The sequence below is a fragment of the Notothenia coriiceps genome, unplaced genomic scaffold, assembly GCF_000735185.1.
Source record: "Notothenia coriiceps isolate Sejong01 unplaced genomic scaffold, NC01 NC01_scaffold00034719, whole genome shotgun sequence".
NCBI classification, from domain to species: domain Eukaryota; kingdom Metazoa; phylum Chordata; class Actinopteri; order Perciformes; family Nototheniidae; genus Notothenia; species Notothenia coriiceps.
The window spans coordinates 1,757-20,130 of NW_011367420.1; the positions used below are offsets into that span (position 1 = coordinate 1,757).

Genomic DNA, 18,374 nt, shown 5'->3' on the forward strand with positions numbered 1-18,374 from the left:
ACCCTGATAGTTTAGTGTCATCACTGTGAAATGAAATTCTTTCCTTATTTAGCATCACCTTGACCCAGTCAGGCTACTTATTCATCCAAAATCCTTCCTATGTTGCAAGAAGTGCATGGCCCCCATCCAAATGAGCGAGTGGGAGGAGAGACGAGGGGGATCAGAGGGGTCAGAGTGTGAAACTGAAGGAACGAGACTGAACCCGGCTTGTTCCGCTGACGCTAAACTTACAGAATGAAAAGTGCGTGACCTGAGCACAGACAAGGATAAAGGCAGAGGAGAAATATAGACAAATTACAGTATATCGAAATAAAAATAAACTAGTTGAGAAGAAAGAACTTTGCAGTGGATTTCTTATTAAAAATGGATGTATTTATGGGTAAAATGGGTAAGTTGAACAATAATGTTATTTTATAATATGTGTTGCAGAGCTTTAACAACTTTTATATATTTGTCATAGAACTTGAGCATGATTAAAAATCCCGAAATAATTATTTTATCTGGATTAACTGTTAACGTGCAAAGACATAAAAGAATATGTGCCGTTAATGATGTGTATTTGTGGCTATATTCATTTATCATATTCCAATATCCGTGGTTATGACAAATCAAATGATCTCATCAGAAATGATCCAGATGTTTTTTGTAGTTAAGATTATGCATCACTTAGTCATTTGCCATATACTTTTACTTTTTTAAACTTTAGTGCAGCAGTTGCTCTCTAACCTTGGGTTCAGCGGTCCATTGCACACATGTACAGTGACCGGCGTTCATGCAGGAATGTGACCTTCTGCAACAGGACACACCCATCACCTGCCTCACCCATCTTATCAGCCATCATTTCTGATAACACAACTGTCTTTGACCTGCTTTATTTTTAGCCAGCCTTCCAGTAACAGGTACGTGCATGCACATGTGTACGTACGTGTGTTTCCATGTGTACGCTGTGGGATGTGTCAGGGCTGCAGGATGACAGTGGGACACGTAATGATGTGTGCAGCGGTGCGGGAGAACTGGGTCACATGGAGGTGGAGGGAGAGAGAAAGACTGGAACAGAAAGAGAGGACAAAATACTGACAGCTACCGAATCCACAGGAAAAGTCACCGTTTTCACCAGGGAGTTTCCTCTGCAGACTTCCCTCTTTGTCATTCTGTCTATTCTCCACAGAGCACTTTAATTTATAGCACACAATTGAAAAAAAACCCTATTAAATGATATAGGTCACCAAGTTGTTAGTCCTGCAGGCATAGCAAAAATAAATGAATTACTCCTTTGTAGATCCATAGGAACCTTTAGTGGTTAGATTCCCGTTAGTTGTTCGTCACCTCGCCCTCCACTCGTCCCCCCTCCTTCCTCTCTTTTGTCCTCACCCCTTTGCTCACATTGTGCCGTTTGCAGCGACCTTGTCTGTAAGCCTCTACTCTCGTCCCTCCCCTCGATGGTCTTTACTCCCCCCTCCCCTGTGGTGGCTGAAATCGCAGGGATGATTGATTCTGACATCCTTCAAAATGGATGGCATTGAACTGTTTCAGAGCCTTCAACCAGGTTCCACATTGCTTTGCATGAAAGACACAGCCTCAGTCTACAGGTCGGTACGCTCAGGTTTAGTAGCAGCAGTGTTGACAGGAAACGTCAGTGTTAAAAGGCTTACAGAGCTGTACGTCTTAGGTTTTAAGAGATACAAAAAATACATAATAACATAAGCATAACAACTTTTTTTTTTGTTAAAAATTGGCTCTTTTGAGAAACTGTTTTGAGTGTCTACTGAAATATGTGGAATCAAATTTGTATAGTAACAATGGCTCAAAAGACAGCTTGAAGAAATGAAGCCCAAGATAATTTTTCATCTGAACGCAATATCCTGCCGTCTTATCTTTTGGCTCTGTTTTGGTTTTGCAATCTTCTGTAACTTCAGCATTTTGATTAGCAACTCCTGTAGCAGTCCATTTCCTATAGGACACCAAACAGCAGCAGAAACACACAGGAAAAGACTAGCTGGTGAACAAAGCAGCTAAAGAGACAGATATTTCCCTCAGAAATGTGTGGAGACCAAACCAGAGCTGTAGGAGTAATATTAATATTTATCGGGTGGCCGAAAACACCAAATATGCATGTGTTGTCTTACAACAAACAATTCATGCATCGTTTAAACGTTGGCAACACACCAGTTTTCAAGTATACATTTAGCTTTCACACTCATCTATTCATGATAATTTCCTCATGAAGAATGCATTAGCACTGTAAATATTAGGATAGGGAAGAGCATACCTTCTACACAGACTACACAACAACAAAAGAGTATAGCCATATCAGTCTCTTCCAGTTCCTCTTCTGAGACGACACCAGTTTGTCTTCTTCCTTTCTCCTGTCACAGTCTGCCTCTCTGTCCCTCCTTTCATCTCTCAAAGCCCTTTCATTGCCATTTTCCATCCATCCACCCAATGTCATGAGACTTTCCCTCCTTTCCACATCATCTCACTGCCCCGCCCATTTGCACCTGTTCCCACTCTCCTCAACAGTCCCATTAGAGTTGAAGGCCCAATTCCAAACCTTCCCCTCCCCCTACTCACTTCCACTCAGTGTTCGCGTGGAGGGTCGGCCACAAACCAAACCAACAAGTGTGGGGAGGGGAGTGGGAGGGGGGTTATCAAGCCCTCCAAATGTGACTCTGCATCGGCCTGACTTCACCTACTGCCCTACCTGACTATGTGTGTACAAAACATTTTTTTGCAAACAGGTACAAACTGTGCGCAATAAGTGACATTCAAAATATAGACAACGTTTTTGTTATTTACATGGACTCTACTAATAAAAACCAAGCAGCAAAAAGATTTACAAAAAAGAAAAACTACTATAGCGTATTTTGAGTTTTATAATATTTATTTTGTATTCGTTTTTTTTTCCGAAATATGCTGATTTAAAACCGTTGTTCCGAACATTCAGTACATTTCCTGTTTCTGTCAGAGAGAGGGGAGTTTATCCCAAAGCATTTGGAATTGGGCTTAATGTGGCTTTCAAGCTCCTGCTACCTTAACCTTAACCCTAACCTTAACCTTAACCTTAAGCTTAAGCTGTTCGCACCAAAGACTGCAGCTGAAGTGTAGACACTGTTTCTTTGAAGCATGTGGAGTGAATGTTTCCTTGAGGAAGGCTAGGATTGAATTAACATTTTTGCATGATAATGGTAGTGTGTTTGATTGGACATTACAGTCTAACATTGTGGATAGTTTCTATAATAGGAGATATAGTAACTGTTGTGGAGAGGGTTTCGGCCTACTCCACAGCAGTAACTGAGTAAGCCATTGCAAAATGACACTTCTATGCATCGTGGCAAGGAAGTCTGCTGCATTATTTACACAAAGAGTTTGAGGATTTGGAAAGATTTAGAACCGCTACAGCTCGGCGCGTCGCTATAGAGATGCTAAACTGTACCTGCCTGAATCATGTTCTCCCTAATCCTAAGGCTGCATTTGAGTCTGATCGCTGTTGCAACAGTTCATTTAAAAGGTAGGATAAAATGTATTAAACGGCATGCCTTCCTTCAGTTTCCTGAAATACAGACTTCTTTATATCAAGGGATTCCTAGAGTGGAGACCCTTTTTGTATTTTCATTTGTTTCAAATGTCACAATACAGCCCTTTTTGATTACCCCTACATGGCATTAATACCAGTGTTTCTTCCTGTTTTCAAATGTGTTGCTTTTCAAAACAATATTTTCTTCCCTGCAGAGTATCTTTAGTTTTTGTATATAACTGAGACAGATGAATGTCAACATGTAAAACGTAATGAACCCTGCATGCTTTAGTTAACGGTTGAGATGCCACAATCAATTCTGTAATCTGTTAAATTGCAGTGTCTTCAATATAGGATTATATTTACATTAGCTTCATAATATTAAATCAAAAGACTATGGCATTATAACATAATTACATTACTTAAACTATCAATCATTATATCATTTCAAAATCTGAAGGGAAAACTTAAACAATTCTCAAAATGTTTAACAATCTGAAAAGGAAAAGTTAGGCAAATATTCAAAGACTTTTGTAAAAACCTGGAAAGGTAGGATGGGTTAATGCAGAGGCCAAATGTCACTGTGTGTGAGTGACCATTAAAGAGGGTTTCATCCCTCCGAATCTTCTTCTTCTTCTTCTTCCTCTTCTTAATATCAGGTCATTATGTGATGTGGATTTTTGTGACTGTGTGCCTGAATATATTTCCTTTTTACTGACAATGTAAATGTAAAATCTGGGTGCCTTTTTTATCTCAACACATGCTACTCAGGCTAACCAAAGTGTTGTTCTTCCTTATCCTTTACACTGAGAGGTGTTTGGTTAAAGTCTTTGCAGTCAGTGGTTGAATTTCCCTGACTGACTTCATCCCGCTAACAGTATTTCTCTCAAATTCTCTGCTTCCTCTTCGTACAGCTCGCATCAGGCGCTACTCTGATCAGATGACACTGCCCGACTCTTTCATCCAACGGCAGCAACTCGATGCCAGCATGGCCGACACTTTCCTGGAGCATCTCTGTCTGCTGGACATCGACCAGGAGCCAATCACAGCGCGCAACACCAGCATAATCTGCACCATTGGTGAGTGTGACCACAGTTCTCAGACACTGAGTCTCAGTTTCATGTTTGTTTTCTGCCACTGTTGTATTTCTGTCATCGCTGGCAGTCGGTCAGGCTGACATCTCCGGGGTGATGCTGGGTGGCTCTCAGTGTTTTGGCAGAGTTTAAGTCTTGGCTGTGAAGCTCACTCGGCCTTTCTCCTGCCCAGAAAACAGGAGAAGATTACTAGAAGGAAACACAATACACTAACTGCTACTTTCTTGAAAGCTCTGATTTTCCAGATCACCTTTCGTTCCTCACAAGGGCAGGTATTTCTTGTGTCCAAAGGAATAAACTAGAAGGTAGATAGACCAGTGAATGTATTATCTCAGCCAAGGAGATTATGTTTTTTGGTCCAGTTTGTCAGTCAACAGGATTAGGGAAAAACTGCTTTGCTGATTTTCATAGAACAATGGTGGCTTTAGAGCATATCCAAAACACGCTGAAGATTAACATTATTTTAATTGTGATGACAATTCAAGATTAACTCCCCATCTCAATTTCAATGTATCAATCGCTTCCAATTATATTGTTGGCCAATAAAATGTCAGGAATTTGTTTCCAGAATGCAAAATGACACATTTAAATTGCTTATGCAAATTCACAGTCCGAAACACAAAGGTTTTCACTTCACCACTATTGTAAACACAAAAGCAGCAAATTGCCAAATTTGAGACCTGGAACCATTGACTTTATTTGACTCATTTTGGTCTAAATGTTCCTTATTGCTTCAGCTTTGTTTTAATATAAAATGTTCTATATCTTACTTCTGTGTTTTTAAGGTCCTGCATCCCGATCAATCCCCAAACTCCACGAGATGATCAAGGCAGGAATGAATATCGCACGCCTTAATTTCTCCCATGGCTCACATGAGGTAGGCCTATGTACAGCACTTCTCTGTGTGCCGTTACTCTCAGTTAGTCATGTGTTGATTCTCCGTCTCCCTCCATGTGTCTCTCAGTACCACGGGGAAACCATCAAAAACATCCGAGAGGCGGTGGAGACGATAACCTCTGACCCCTTGTATTACCGGCCGGTTGCCATCGCCTTGGATACGAAGGGTCCAGAGATCCGCACTGGATTAGTGAAAGGGGTAAACATCTCATGCTTGATCCAACAAACCGTCTGAAGCTAATCCACCGCTCACATCCAGTCAGCTGTGAGACGTGCTGACAGGTTGTCGACTGCTTTCTATCCTCATCATTTCTTATCGGTTGTTGCCTACATTTTTTATGTCCTCATTTTCTTTTTAATCATCTTGATTTGTTGTTCTTTGTTTTGTTGTTGCATGCTGTCTGCTTTGCTGAACAAATAACTCAAAGCTCTTGGAAACCTCTTCATTAGTGATGATTAGTTCAGAAAATGTTCTGCAGGACGTGTTAGCTGCACGCTGGTTCTCGCTTGTTTTGTCTTTTCTTAATTCTGTTAAATAGCTCAATAGGAAGATAAACCGGAGATAATAACATGTGTTATACATCATTTCATTTAATTGTGTTTTTTATATTCTATATAACATATATTATCTTTTTTGTAACCATATATGTCATGTCTTGGCCTTACAAAACTCAGACATTTCACATTGACAGGAAAAATGTCGATAGTTTCACGCTTCAAATTAAATCATAAACAAACAAGTAAATAAAGACAACAATATTAGAATTCAACAAATTGCAAGTAAAAAGCAGTGGGCCTTTTTGTGGGAAGTTTTAACCCGTACAGTGGAGGTCTGTCACGTTATCATCATCATTTGCTTATCTTAATTACCAGAATTATTCATAGCACACATTTGCTCAGTAAAGCACGGCATGCCATTAAATGAAACCCGCCTGTGCTTCGGCAGCATGTGGTGTCGGATCATCAGGCTTCAGCTCGGCTCAGATGCAGATTGTGGTTTAGCAAAAGCAAGCAGAGGAATATAAATATTTGATCTTCCTTATTTTTTCTGCGAGTGCCAACAGATAGAACATGAACTAAATATATATTACAAGATGAGATCTAGGAGGGTAGCTGTAACGTTAGTCTTTCATACAAGTGGAGAATATATTCATTGAGAAAAATGTAGCACTAAAATATCTGAGATTCTTATGTTCATGGTCAACAGCAACAGCTTGCAAGTCTGGGTCTGTCTGTCGAAACGTTCTCGCAAATACAGTATCTTAAAATAACACATGGAGAAAACGCTGTTCAGTGCACAACACAATGCACTGATTGAGTCTTGTGGTAAAAATGAGTTGAATACTGAGATTATGTTTACTTAAAGGTTGCTTTTCTGTCCTCTTTGTGTGTGTTTTTCTTTGTATAGAAAGTGGAGGGGGAGGCGGAGCTGGAAAAGGGCAGCCATGTCCGTGTGCTGACGTCAGAGAGTGACAAAGACAAAACAGACGGGAAGATGGTCTGGGTGGATTACCCGAGCCTGCCCCAAGTCAGCAAGAAGGGAGACAAGATCTTTATAGATGACGGCCTCATTGGACTCAAAGTGTTAGAAACAGGTAATGCACATAAAGTTGAAAAAACAAGCATTTCTGCATTGCTTACCTCTTGTGTTACTTATATATTATTATAACTTATCATTATTTGATTGCAGTGTAATTCATGTAATAGATGCATGTACAAAAACATAGCATTTGTTTCTTTATTCTACTACTAACTGCTATCCCTCACTTTGATTGTGGTCTATGCAAAGTCCTATTGGACCTATTCTATATTTTGTTACTCTAATAAATCTATTTGTAGCAACAATGTGCGAGGACCACCTCATTTGGTCACATAATGATTGGCACTGTTGAATCAGATGTTTTTCAAAAGAGCTGAATAACCTGTAAATACATTTTTTTTAAATGTGGTCACAAAATCTGCTAACCCACCATTATGCTAGTCTGTATCCTATCTGGGCCTCAACAGTTTTATGTAGTGGGTCACCTGGAATATACAGCTGGGATTTATATTAGATTTATAATTTAAAAAAATCCCAAATAAATGTTAAGGACCTTCCTACAATAAGTGTACATTTTTTCCCTTTAAACTGTGGGTTTTCTCCGGAAGATTTTCCTTGTACGATGTGAGGGTCTAAGGATAGAGGGTGTCGTTTTTTTCTCATACTGATATTCTGAACAATCTGTGCTATTGTATTAGCTGTAAAGTGTCTCTACTGTAGGCTATTTTTATTATATGTACAGCACTTTGGCTAGACCAAAAATAGTTTATAAATGTACTATATAAATAAAACTTGATTTGATTTGATTTGAAGTGTCAAATGCATGCTAAAGCTTACATTGGAAATCTTCATTATCTCCAGCAAGATGATGTATCCCACACTATTATAGAGTAAATCTTATCAGCTATACCTTTTATCGATCCACTGAAGTTAAGAGCATATTCTTCACAGAAATTGTCTTTTTGGGGGGTTTTGGCTATCCACAATTCATAAAGTGTCCTTTAGTTGACCTCTTGTTCCCTAACTCCTCTCTAGGAGCTGACTGGGTGGACACCGTGGTGGAGTCGGGGGGGCTGCTGTGCAGTTGTAAAGGTGTTAACCTGCCCGGCTGCAACCTCATCAACCTGCACGCGGTCAGCGAGCGAGACGAGGCCGACCTGAGGTTCGGGGTGGCGCAGGGCATCGACATCGTATTCGCCAGCTTCATCCGCTCGGCCCAGGATGTCAAAGACGTGCGGCGAACTCTGGGGCCACACGGGAGGGACATCAAAGTGATCAGCAAGGTGGAAAGCCGGCAAGGGGTTCAGAAGTGAGTCAAGGGAAATATTTATGGGTTTAAAACATTAGGGCGGGCATGGCTATTTAAAGTAGCTGGAGGCAGGAGGGTGTGACAGGTGATGGATTGACACTTTTATGCTAAGCAATTTGTGTCTGTCTGGTTGAGTTATAGCTGCCACTTCTCATATCTCACAAAATGTATGTCACAGCTCTCTTATCCCAATTACTCATCTCTCGTTTCCTCCTGCTACACGTTGACTGCTGATAGCGTTTAACTACATTTAAATAAAATGTCCCAAAACTTAATCGTCTAATAAATATTTAATGATCCATGATGTCATTTTTCAACATTGATACTGTTATACTATTCCTGTTGCAGAATTAGTCTTAGATTAGCATTTTACTTGATTGCACTGCTTACATATGCATTTGGTTTTAGAGCATAAGAAAACACTAACATCTTCACCATGTTTTCAAGATCCAGCAGCTTTGAGCCAAATCCTATTTTTGCAGACCGTGACCTGCATTTGAATAATTATAATGCACAGAAACAAACATTATCATCCTCATTTTCGTGCCTCTGCTTCTTCATCGCTGCTTGCCACTCTTTTTGTGCTTTCCCCCCCCAACTCCCTTTCATCTTTATCCTAAACTCTCAATCCTTTGTCTCCTCATCCTCCTCTAATCTATCTGTCAGCTTTCAGGAGATCCTAGCTGAGAGTGACGGCGTCATGGTTGCCAGGGGCGACCTGGGGATCGAAATCCCGGCGGAGAAAGTCTTCATTGCCCAGAAGATGATGATTGGACGCTGCAACTCTGCCGGCAAGCCAGTCATTTGTGCCACCCAGGTCAGGGGAGACCACATACACAAGCACACAAAGAAAGATGCAGAATCTATGAATATGTAGATTTAGACTCTCAACTGCAGAGTTTTCCGACCGCGTCAAATGGGTTGAAATAACTAACATTAAAACTCAACAGGCACATATTAACCTTGCACTTCTACATTATGCACTCACACTTACTTCCATTCAATTCAGCCTCACACACATTTCCTCTCTGTAACACCCCTCTCCCGTTGCACACTCACACACTCCTGCAGCCATGTTGAGTCACACTGCTGTATCTTGTTTATGCTACAGCTCCTGACACAGAGTGACGGCGTTATGGCAGCTTTGCTACTCAATACCTGCGCACACAATCAACCCCCCCTCCACACACACGTACAGTAATCAGCATTAACTACTAGAAAAATACAGTTCCTGAGACAACGCTGTGAGAAATCTAATTTTGCATCCGTCTGCCCTGCTTATTGACTCATTCAGAGTCTCGGCATGTCAATAATGATCTTGAGAAGTCATACTCCCCTGCTTCGATCAATTATCTCTAATTTCTCCTTTACTGCCGCCCAATCATCCAAAGAGCCATTATCCCCTACCCTCATTCTCTCTCTAACGCCCTGTCTGCCTTACATTACTTCTCATCTAGTGACATACAAAGTGGTTTATTTGTAATGAATTCATTGAACCAATCCCCTAAGTGGTCACATCTTGGTTGTGGTTAAAAGACTAATGCATAATGTTTTTGTAGATGCTGGAGAGCATGGTGGCCCACCCACGGCCAACCAGAGCGGAGGGCAGTGACGTGGCCAACGCCGTGCTGGATGGAGCAGACTGTGTAATGTTATCTGGGGAGACGGCCAAAGGACTGTTTCCTGTGGAAGCAGTCGCGATGATGCACTCGGTGTGTGTTTCTGTGTGTGCATGATGTCCGTTGTGTTACTTATTGTGGTGCCCTCTGATAACGCTCTCTGTCTCTGTCTCTCAGATCTGTAGGGAGGCTGAGGGGGCCATTTTCCACCAGCAGCTGTTTGAGGAGTTGCGTCGCCTCACTCCTCTCTCCTCTGACCCCACAGAGGTCACTGCCATCGGAGCGGTAGAGTCCTCCTTCAAGTGCTGCGCTGGGGCCATCATAGTCCTCACCACCAGCGGCAGGTGTGTATAGCCAAGTGTATTGCCTTAGTAGAAAGAGTTACTAAAGTTAACATTTACAGTCCATCACAGTATATAAATAAAATGTTATAATTTACAGACCCCCAAGATAAAATTATTATTTGATGGTTTAATGATTATATTATTAGGAGGAGTACACTGAAGAGCTTCGAACTGATGTCAGACACTGAAGATTTATGTGAAGTTACGGCCGGAGAATTTACAATTGCAGAGACAGCTTCTGTCAGCTTCTGCTAACTCTGAAGCTCTCTTCCTCTGTTCCTGACACTTTAATACTCCTGATCCATATCAACATTATACTACCAGACGCTGCAAATCCTGTCCCTGGTGGGCTCAAACCTTCCTGGTGTTGTCTGAAGAAAATATTATTTAATGGTCATATCTAAGACACAGCTATAGTTGAAGCCAAACACGGAGAAAGGGCCTGCCTTATCATACTGGTAAAAACAGTTCCCACAAGGCCGTGTGCCTGTGCTGGGAAAGAGAGGAAAAATATCAATTCCCTATCAACTAGACCCTGTATATATATTTAACATATCACCAGGCAAATTATAAACAGACTTGCCTTTATATAGTGCAATTAGCCTTTCCACCATTCAAAGCGCTTTTACACTACAGACACTGATGCCACGGCTTCCATATAAAAGGTGCAAAACTGTTCATTATCTAATCTGTAATGTCAAACTAGTTTCATAAGGTTAAGGAAAGATTGTAATTACAGTTAATCAAAGGTGAACTTGGATTGCCTCTCTTCAACTGAAGTCATAGTCCACTCTCCTTCATGAAAGACAGCCGCTCCACGACCCCGACCTCTGCAGTGTAACCTTCCACCTCCTGACGTACAGACACACCACTTCCTGATTTACTCCTGAATGGTGGCGTTGGACACTGATCCGTCGTGTGGAACCATCCAATATGATTTAAATCCCAGGGTAGTCAGCTGGCTTTTTTTATTCCTTTAAGCATGCCCACACTGAGTAAACATGTCACTCAAGGTTTTTGAGTTTCCCCTCTTCCCCCTGGATATGCACACAGTCTCTTTAAAAGGCTGGAACAACCAATGTGATGTTCCTCTCAAGCAAAGCTGCAGATTGAACATTGCAGTACTCTTTCTTCCTTATCTTCTAAAATCATTAGGATATCTGATGTTGACTATAATGTGTGCTGTGTTCCTCTTAAGTTTGTGTGCATTTGTGTGGGTTCTGAATGCTTTGCTGTGTAAATTAACCCAAAAGGCTGAGCAGACACAGCTGACCTTGATTTTATATTAAGATTGTAATCAAACAAGACGAAGAGTCTACAGCGATGCTATCAGCTGTGCAAGAGTGTACTTTAGACACGGAAGTGCTTTGATCTGAATGCTAATGTAGGCATGTTGAGACGCTGGAAGGCTGATTTTCAAGCAGGTGAAATGTTTAGCATATTGAAAGCCTTAGTTTAGCGTGTAAGCGTGCACACCATTTATAATCAGATGAGAATTTCAAAAAAGACTGGATACATTTCAGATTTGTATTGGATGATGGTGCCCAAGGAAAATTCATATAATAGTTGTTGAGACGTGCTTAGGTGCCAACCTTTGCTGAAATGTGTTCCCTCTCCATATCTCCAGGGCGGCACATCTCCTGTCCAGGTACCGTCCTCGCTGTCCCATCATTTCCATCACCAGGAGCCCTCAGGTACAGTCTGTCCCTCTGAACCAGCAGAGCTTTTGTCTTGCTGAAAAACAACCTAATTGTTGATGAGTCACACTTTCCAAAACTGCACAACGTGTTATACAATTAACGTTCACTCTCACTGTCTTTTGTTGTCAATGATGACGGCACTGAAGATGTCTAATAGCTCTCATCGACTGAGCACTTGTGTTGGTATATTTCACTGGAGTGTATTTCTGTTTTATGGAACAGTTGATTAAAAAGAACATGAATGTTTCACAATGTGCTTCAGAGTAAATCAAGATTACTTGTGATTTTAAATGAATGGAGGTCATACAGAACATCTGTGGTGTGGACACTCAGTTCTGTGGACGGCTGCTTGCATGGGTCTTGACCCTGGGACCGTATGACAACCCCCAGATCACAGGATGGTCTTTTTGAATGTTGAAACCTTTATTATACAGCAGAAACCAACTTAGAGCAATATCTCTTTTCCAAGAGTCCCCTGTTGAAATACAAATAATGTGTAGTATGTGATGGGATACAACATTTACTTCAGAAATGAAACGGAACCAATAATGTCAAAACAAATAAGCAGTGAAAAAAAGGCCTGTTGCTTAAATAAAACAAAGCAAAAGCATCACTAATATATTTATACAAAGTCAAAATAACCTTAACCGTAATAATATAAAACTTAATAGCGTAGTTGGTAGTTCAAACTATAATTATCAGATAATTATTATTATTATAATTATCATTATGTCTTTTTTTTTAGATTAAAGGTGAAAAAAGTGGAAAGGTCAAAGTTATTTAACATGATTAAGATCTTCTAATGTGTTTTCTGGGCAAATCTCTCTTTGTTGTAACTCATCATAACTCATTTCATTGTGACCTGTGATTAGGGGTCACAAATAGAGATTACTATATTGATTTTTCACACACCAAAATGGTTAGGAACCACTGCATTACAAAGATCATGAAGTAATTTGGCCGTATAGCCTCGAATGGATGATCAAATTACTTATCAGTGGTTTACATATAGGAGATTTGTTTTTCAATTACTGTTTGATACTTTTGGTCTCATTTAATCTTTTCCAAATGATGTGTGGCTTTTATGTAGTGCCTTAATTGTAGGTAATTGGTCGTTTTTTGACGCTCACTATGTTACAAAACCTTGATATATTTGGTCCTCTCCCTCAGGTTGCCCGTCAGTCGCAGCTGTTGAGAGGAGTGTTTCCCGTGCTCTTCCACCCTCTGCCTGCTCCCGTCTGGGCTGACGATGTAGACAACAGGGTCAACTTCGGCATGGACATAGGTGTGTGTGTGTGTGTGTGTGTGTGTGTGTGTGTGTGTGTGTGTGTGTGTGTGTGTGTGTGTGTGTTATTAAGAAGAGATGGGTTGCCGATGCACAACATACACAACGAAAGATAGAAGAAGAGTGCATACACTGGAACACAAAGAGCATTGAAAGTGAGAAGAGAGGTGACAACAGGAAGTCAGGCGGTTTGATTATCGCCACAGATGAGTCGTGTTGAGACAGGTTCGGTGACAGTAAAATGGGTAACAAGGATTTGTGATGTAATAGCCGGCTGCTGCTGTGCTCGTGTGTCTGTACGTCTGGCAGGATGATGGGTGGAAACTTGTTCAGAACTGACACCTGGCCAATGGCGAGCAGGGAACCAATCACGGTCCGCTCTGGAGACACTTGGCCTTGATTAGAGTAGAGTTAGCAGAGCAGGAAGATGCAGGTAACTTTCCAGCACCTGCTCATGTTAAGATGGAATACTGATGAGGCTTGGAGATCAGCTTTGATTGCATTTGCAATTACTATCTGTGTGTGAGACTGTGTGACACTATTAAACCATACAGTTCACACTACACACGAGTCGGTGTTGCATCAGTCCATCGCCTTGTCAAGTGTTTTGGCAACATGACAAACCCTCACATCATCTCCTCCTGTCTTTCTGCTTGTTTTCTCTGATTGGTCTCTCATCTCGGTGACAACAGCACGTCTTGTGCACAGAGGCTGGTGAATGCAGCAATCTCAAGTGTTATCGTTACTCAGCAGACTAAAACATGATAGCTAAATACAGATGAGAACAGATGAACCGTCATTTAAATCTATGTGAGCTGTCTGAGAGGAGAACATTGCAACAATGCACAACTATGTCCAAGTCTGTGTGTGTTTATGTTTATAGACATGTCGGGAGAAATCATTTAATAGGTCTTATTCCAGAAAAGATCATGTATACTGTATAATGAACAGTGGAGGTAACCTATACTTACATACTAAAAATAATACATTTCAAGTCTAAAGGCCACTATGTAAGCCTATGCTACTTATTTTTTCAGATATTTCAAAATAAGTGGCACCAGTCACACTGCATTTTAAGGCTACTTATTCGTTATTCATAAAATTATCCTTTTTATATGTTTTTTTCTAGTGCTAAGTATCTGGTTATCATAACGGTCAAATATATGTGGTTGAGTTCAAAAGTGCAATATAGCTAAGTAGTATAGAGTAGCATAACATGGAAATACAGCTAAGTAGTGTAAAGTACAGATTCCTTAAAACTATATTTCCGTACATTGGGTATGTAAATGCAATTAGTCATTTTTCACAACTTTGAAACTAACACCAAAAATGGCTTCTATTGAACATTGACATCTCAAAAAGTCCAATTATTTCCTAGAATCAGAGTTAGAAGCATGTCCTCAAGGTCATGATCATCATCATCCAGCCACGTCTCAGCAGGAGCTGCAGAACCTCGGTATCGTGTTTCTGTGTTTATAATCCCTGTCTTTATTGCCAGTGACTATAAAATGATACATCTGTCATATAAGTGACAAAGTCAGGGAGAAGTGTGTGTGTTTGTGTGTTGGTGTAGCAGGAGTGATGACTCATACTTAATCCTCATCAGTGGAGCGGCAGCGTCACACCACATGAGGTTGTGTTACTAAATTAGAGCTCAATAGCAATCGACCCTGGAGCTTGAGAGTACTTCGTCTCAGAAAGAGAGTGCGTGTGTGTGTAGATGAAGAGAGAAGATGCAGAAGGAAGCAAGTCACTGATACGGGTCAAGGTGATGGATGAAGGGATTAGAAGGAAACAGACAGAGAGACGACAGGAGTCATCTCCAGATGATTGGAACGCCTCTTGTGTCGTTCTTTAATCACTGACAGCTTTTTTTACGAGACAGCTATACATCACCGAGCAAAACGATGAAGCCTCCCAAGGTTACCGATCATATGCCTCCCTTTGTCTCTCTTTGTCTGTCTCTCTTTTTCAGTTCAGTTCAGTTATGCTCTGTTTTTGAGGTAGATAAAAGATGGACTAATTATTACAAAGGATGAACCTGTCTGCAGAGAAGCATTTACATCATATACCACTCCTGCATATGAAGAATGCTTCCAGGAAGAATCTGCACTTCTTCTTCTTGGATGATCCTCAAGTTTTTAGACTCAGCGTCTGGATCAGGGAGTGTAACAAATGGGAGACTATACTGTATATATTGAAAATTCAACATACAAATATATAAAAAGGAATCAGAAATGAAGGGATTAAATGGAAGAAAAGATGGTGCTTGTAGAAGGGGGAGGGGAAAGTAGTCTCAAAGATGTTTGCACACCCAAATCTATATGAAATTATCTTTAAAAGGGGCACTCTACCTAATTAACAAAATGAGGGTGGTTTAACATTCATGGAGAAATCTACTCGGTCGTTAAAAACTGAACTGTGTTTTTTGTTGCTCTGGAAACCTTCAAAATAATACGACACCCACTAAAAGATTGACACCGCTGTGTTACCCTGAATTCTTGAATAAAACATTCTCGCATGCCTCCACGGTGGACAAAGAAACTAAAATCGAGATATGTCTTTATGTATTTAAACTCTGACAGCTCGTTCATTATCATCAAAGTCTCATTGATCGAGTTGTTTACGCACTTCTTTCCCAAAGCAAGCAGTTCTGTGGATACATTTTCCCCTTAGAAACCTATTATATCACATGCCCGCCTGTGTACAAACTGGAGGTCTGGTTTGAAGGAGAAGGGAACAATGGTCCAAATGACAGATACTGCATGTATTACGGGATATGAAGGATGTATTATCTTTGGCCCTCGACTAGATACACAACAGGACTTAAAGTCTGTACATTTAGACCTCTGCTGCTTACATTTTCAAAAGTTTCTAACCCATGCTACACAAATATTCTCCTCCGGGATGATGTCTGATGTTTGTTGGTCAATTTTAAGTTACATTTTAAGTTGCGCGCAGTCATGACTCGTGAAATGTTAAATGTTTTGTTTGATATACAAGTCAGGATACAAGCACTGCTGAAATCTCATTTGCAGTTTTTGCATGGCAGCCTTGAATGTTTCCCTGAGGACAATTTCATTTACATCTTTTATCTCTTATACCAATAAAGCAGAGCTGAACTGAACTGAATCTAGAAATAGAGACAGACGTAGAGGGACGAAGGGAACCTTGGGAGGCTTTGCCAATCTGAATGTCTCGTAAAATTTAATATTTAAGCTACATTTTTCAGGTTTACGACAAGCAAAGCCCTAATTCAAAGTACGTAGTATGTCAAATAAATGCATTTATCACAACTGAATTGACCGTTTAAAAAAAGATATGAACAAAGCTTTTAACTGGCAGCAGCATTTTTGTAATAAACAGGGTTGAATACTGAATCAAATGTTTACAACTTAAGCCATTTATCTTCGCCAGTACTGAATAATTTCAGGTCACGACTGATCAATCACACAAACTTGAGTTAAAAAGACGTTTTTAATTTTTTAAAAGCCCAGGTATCAAGAAATAAAGCAGTTTCATGAGCAAATGCTGACAACAGAAAACTGGAACCAGTAATTGTTTTAATTATTTTGGTTGAGATGACTAGCAGCTCTAAATCTAAGGTTTCTCAGTTAACAGTGATTTATTGTTTGTTTGTTGATCACTATGACTCCATTCTGTGGGCTCTGGCTCATTGCGTTGGACAATGTGGATTCCCAAGACCATTTCTTCCATTCTATCCCATGATATGTGGGATATTAGGACATTTGAATGTCATCGCTAATTAAACTTCAGAGATAGAAATGAAAAAAGGTTTTCTAAGATATAACACATCTTTTTTTTTCCAACATCTGTCTGGAGCTGTTTTACCACCACTCACAATTTAATGAAACATTTCCAGCAGTCAACAGCTCCACCAGTTCCTTTGTGCATTGCATTGTGGGAGACTTGTCACTTTCTCAATGCAGCAGAAAACAAATGTCTTAAACTTACAGCAGAATATTTTACACTCAGAAAACAAACATAAAAAGCATTAAAAGTTGACTTTCTTTCTCTCAATCTCTGTAGATTCTACTGGGACCTGTTAATGCTGATGTTGATGATGGGGAACTTAATCATCCTGCCAGTGGGCATCACTTTCTTTAGAGAGGAGAACACTCCCTCGTGGATCATCTTCAACGTCGTCTCCGACACTCTCTTCATGGTCGACTTGGTTCTCAACTTCAGGACCGGCATCATCAAAGAGGACAACACTGAGATATTGCTGGACCCCAGGTCAGGCGACACGTTTGGGGGAGTTAATTATGTTTATGGTCGAGAATATCAATACAGCAGCTCTGTAACCATACATTTTAATTTTAATTGAATTTCAAACCTTTATTTAACCAGGTGGTCCCATTGAGATAATTGATCTCTTTTTCAAGGGAGACCTGCAGAAAGTAGCCCAGCTAGACATTTATGGTTCTAAAAACATTCTGAGAATGTTACATTCATTGTTCTAGGAATGTTTTCAGCGGGAAGTTTTCTTTTGGTTCCCAGAACGTTCTTCTGAAAGGTAGGATAACGTTCTCTAAAAACATTCTTAAAATGTTTGGTGATAACATTGTTAGAAAATTATGCCCCCCTATTCTTAAAACGTTTTCAGCAGAAGCTTTTATTTTGGTTCCCAGAATGTTCTTCTGAAAGGTAGGATAACGTTCTCTAAAAACATTCTTAAAATGTTGTTGATAACATTGTTAGAACATTATGCCCTACTGTTCTTAAAATGTTTTCAGCTGCAAGTTAGATTAGTTTATGTTGCCAGAATGTTATTATTTTAGAGAAAGATAACATGCTTTATGTTTAAAACATTATGCAAATGTTCTGTGGTAACAATTAACTAAAATACGTTTACATTATTAGAACATAAAGACATAATATTCCTGTAATTGTTCAACTCAAAATTCCTGGGTAAGTGGACTGACCACTGTGGTCATTAGGATGATTTTGATAGTTTACTTAACTATTGGAATTTGACTATTAACACATGTAAAAGGATGAATCGGAATCAGCTGGTGAAAGTAACATTTGTTTATTAGAAAAGGGGAGCT

At 40.1% G+C, this 18,374-nt stretch overlaps 1 protein-coding gene across 1 annotated transcript; it reads left to right on the top strand.

Moving 5' to 3' along the window:
- Nucleotides 1–212: 212 nt before the first annotated feature.
- Nucleotides 213–17,559, top strand: pklr (pyruvate kinase L/R; the record flags this gene model as incomplete). Its single annotated transcript, XM_010790861.1, has 13 exons — nt 213–388; nt 4,429–4,593; nt 5,394–5,485; nt 5,573–5,704; nt 6,914–7,100; nt 8,081–8,354; nt 9,021–9,171; nt 9,914–10,066; nt 10,151–10,317; nt 11,945–12,011; nt 13,188–13,302; nt 15,278–15,305; nt 17,353–17,559. Coding segments are annotated over exons 1-13 (1,763 nt in total), but the record flags the coding sequence as incomplete, so codon positions are not given.
- Nucleotides 17,560–18,374: the final 815 nt, after the last annotated feature.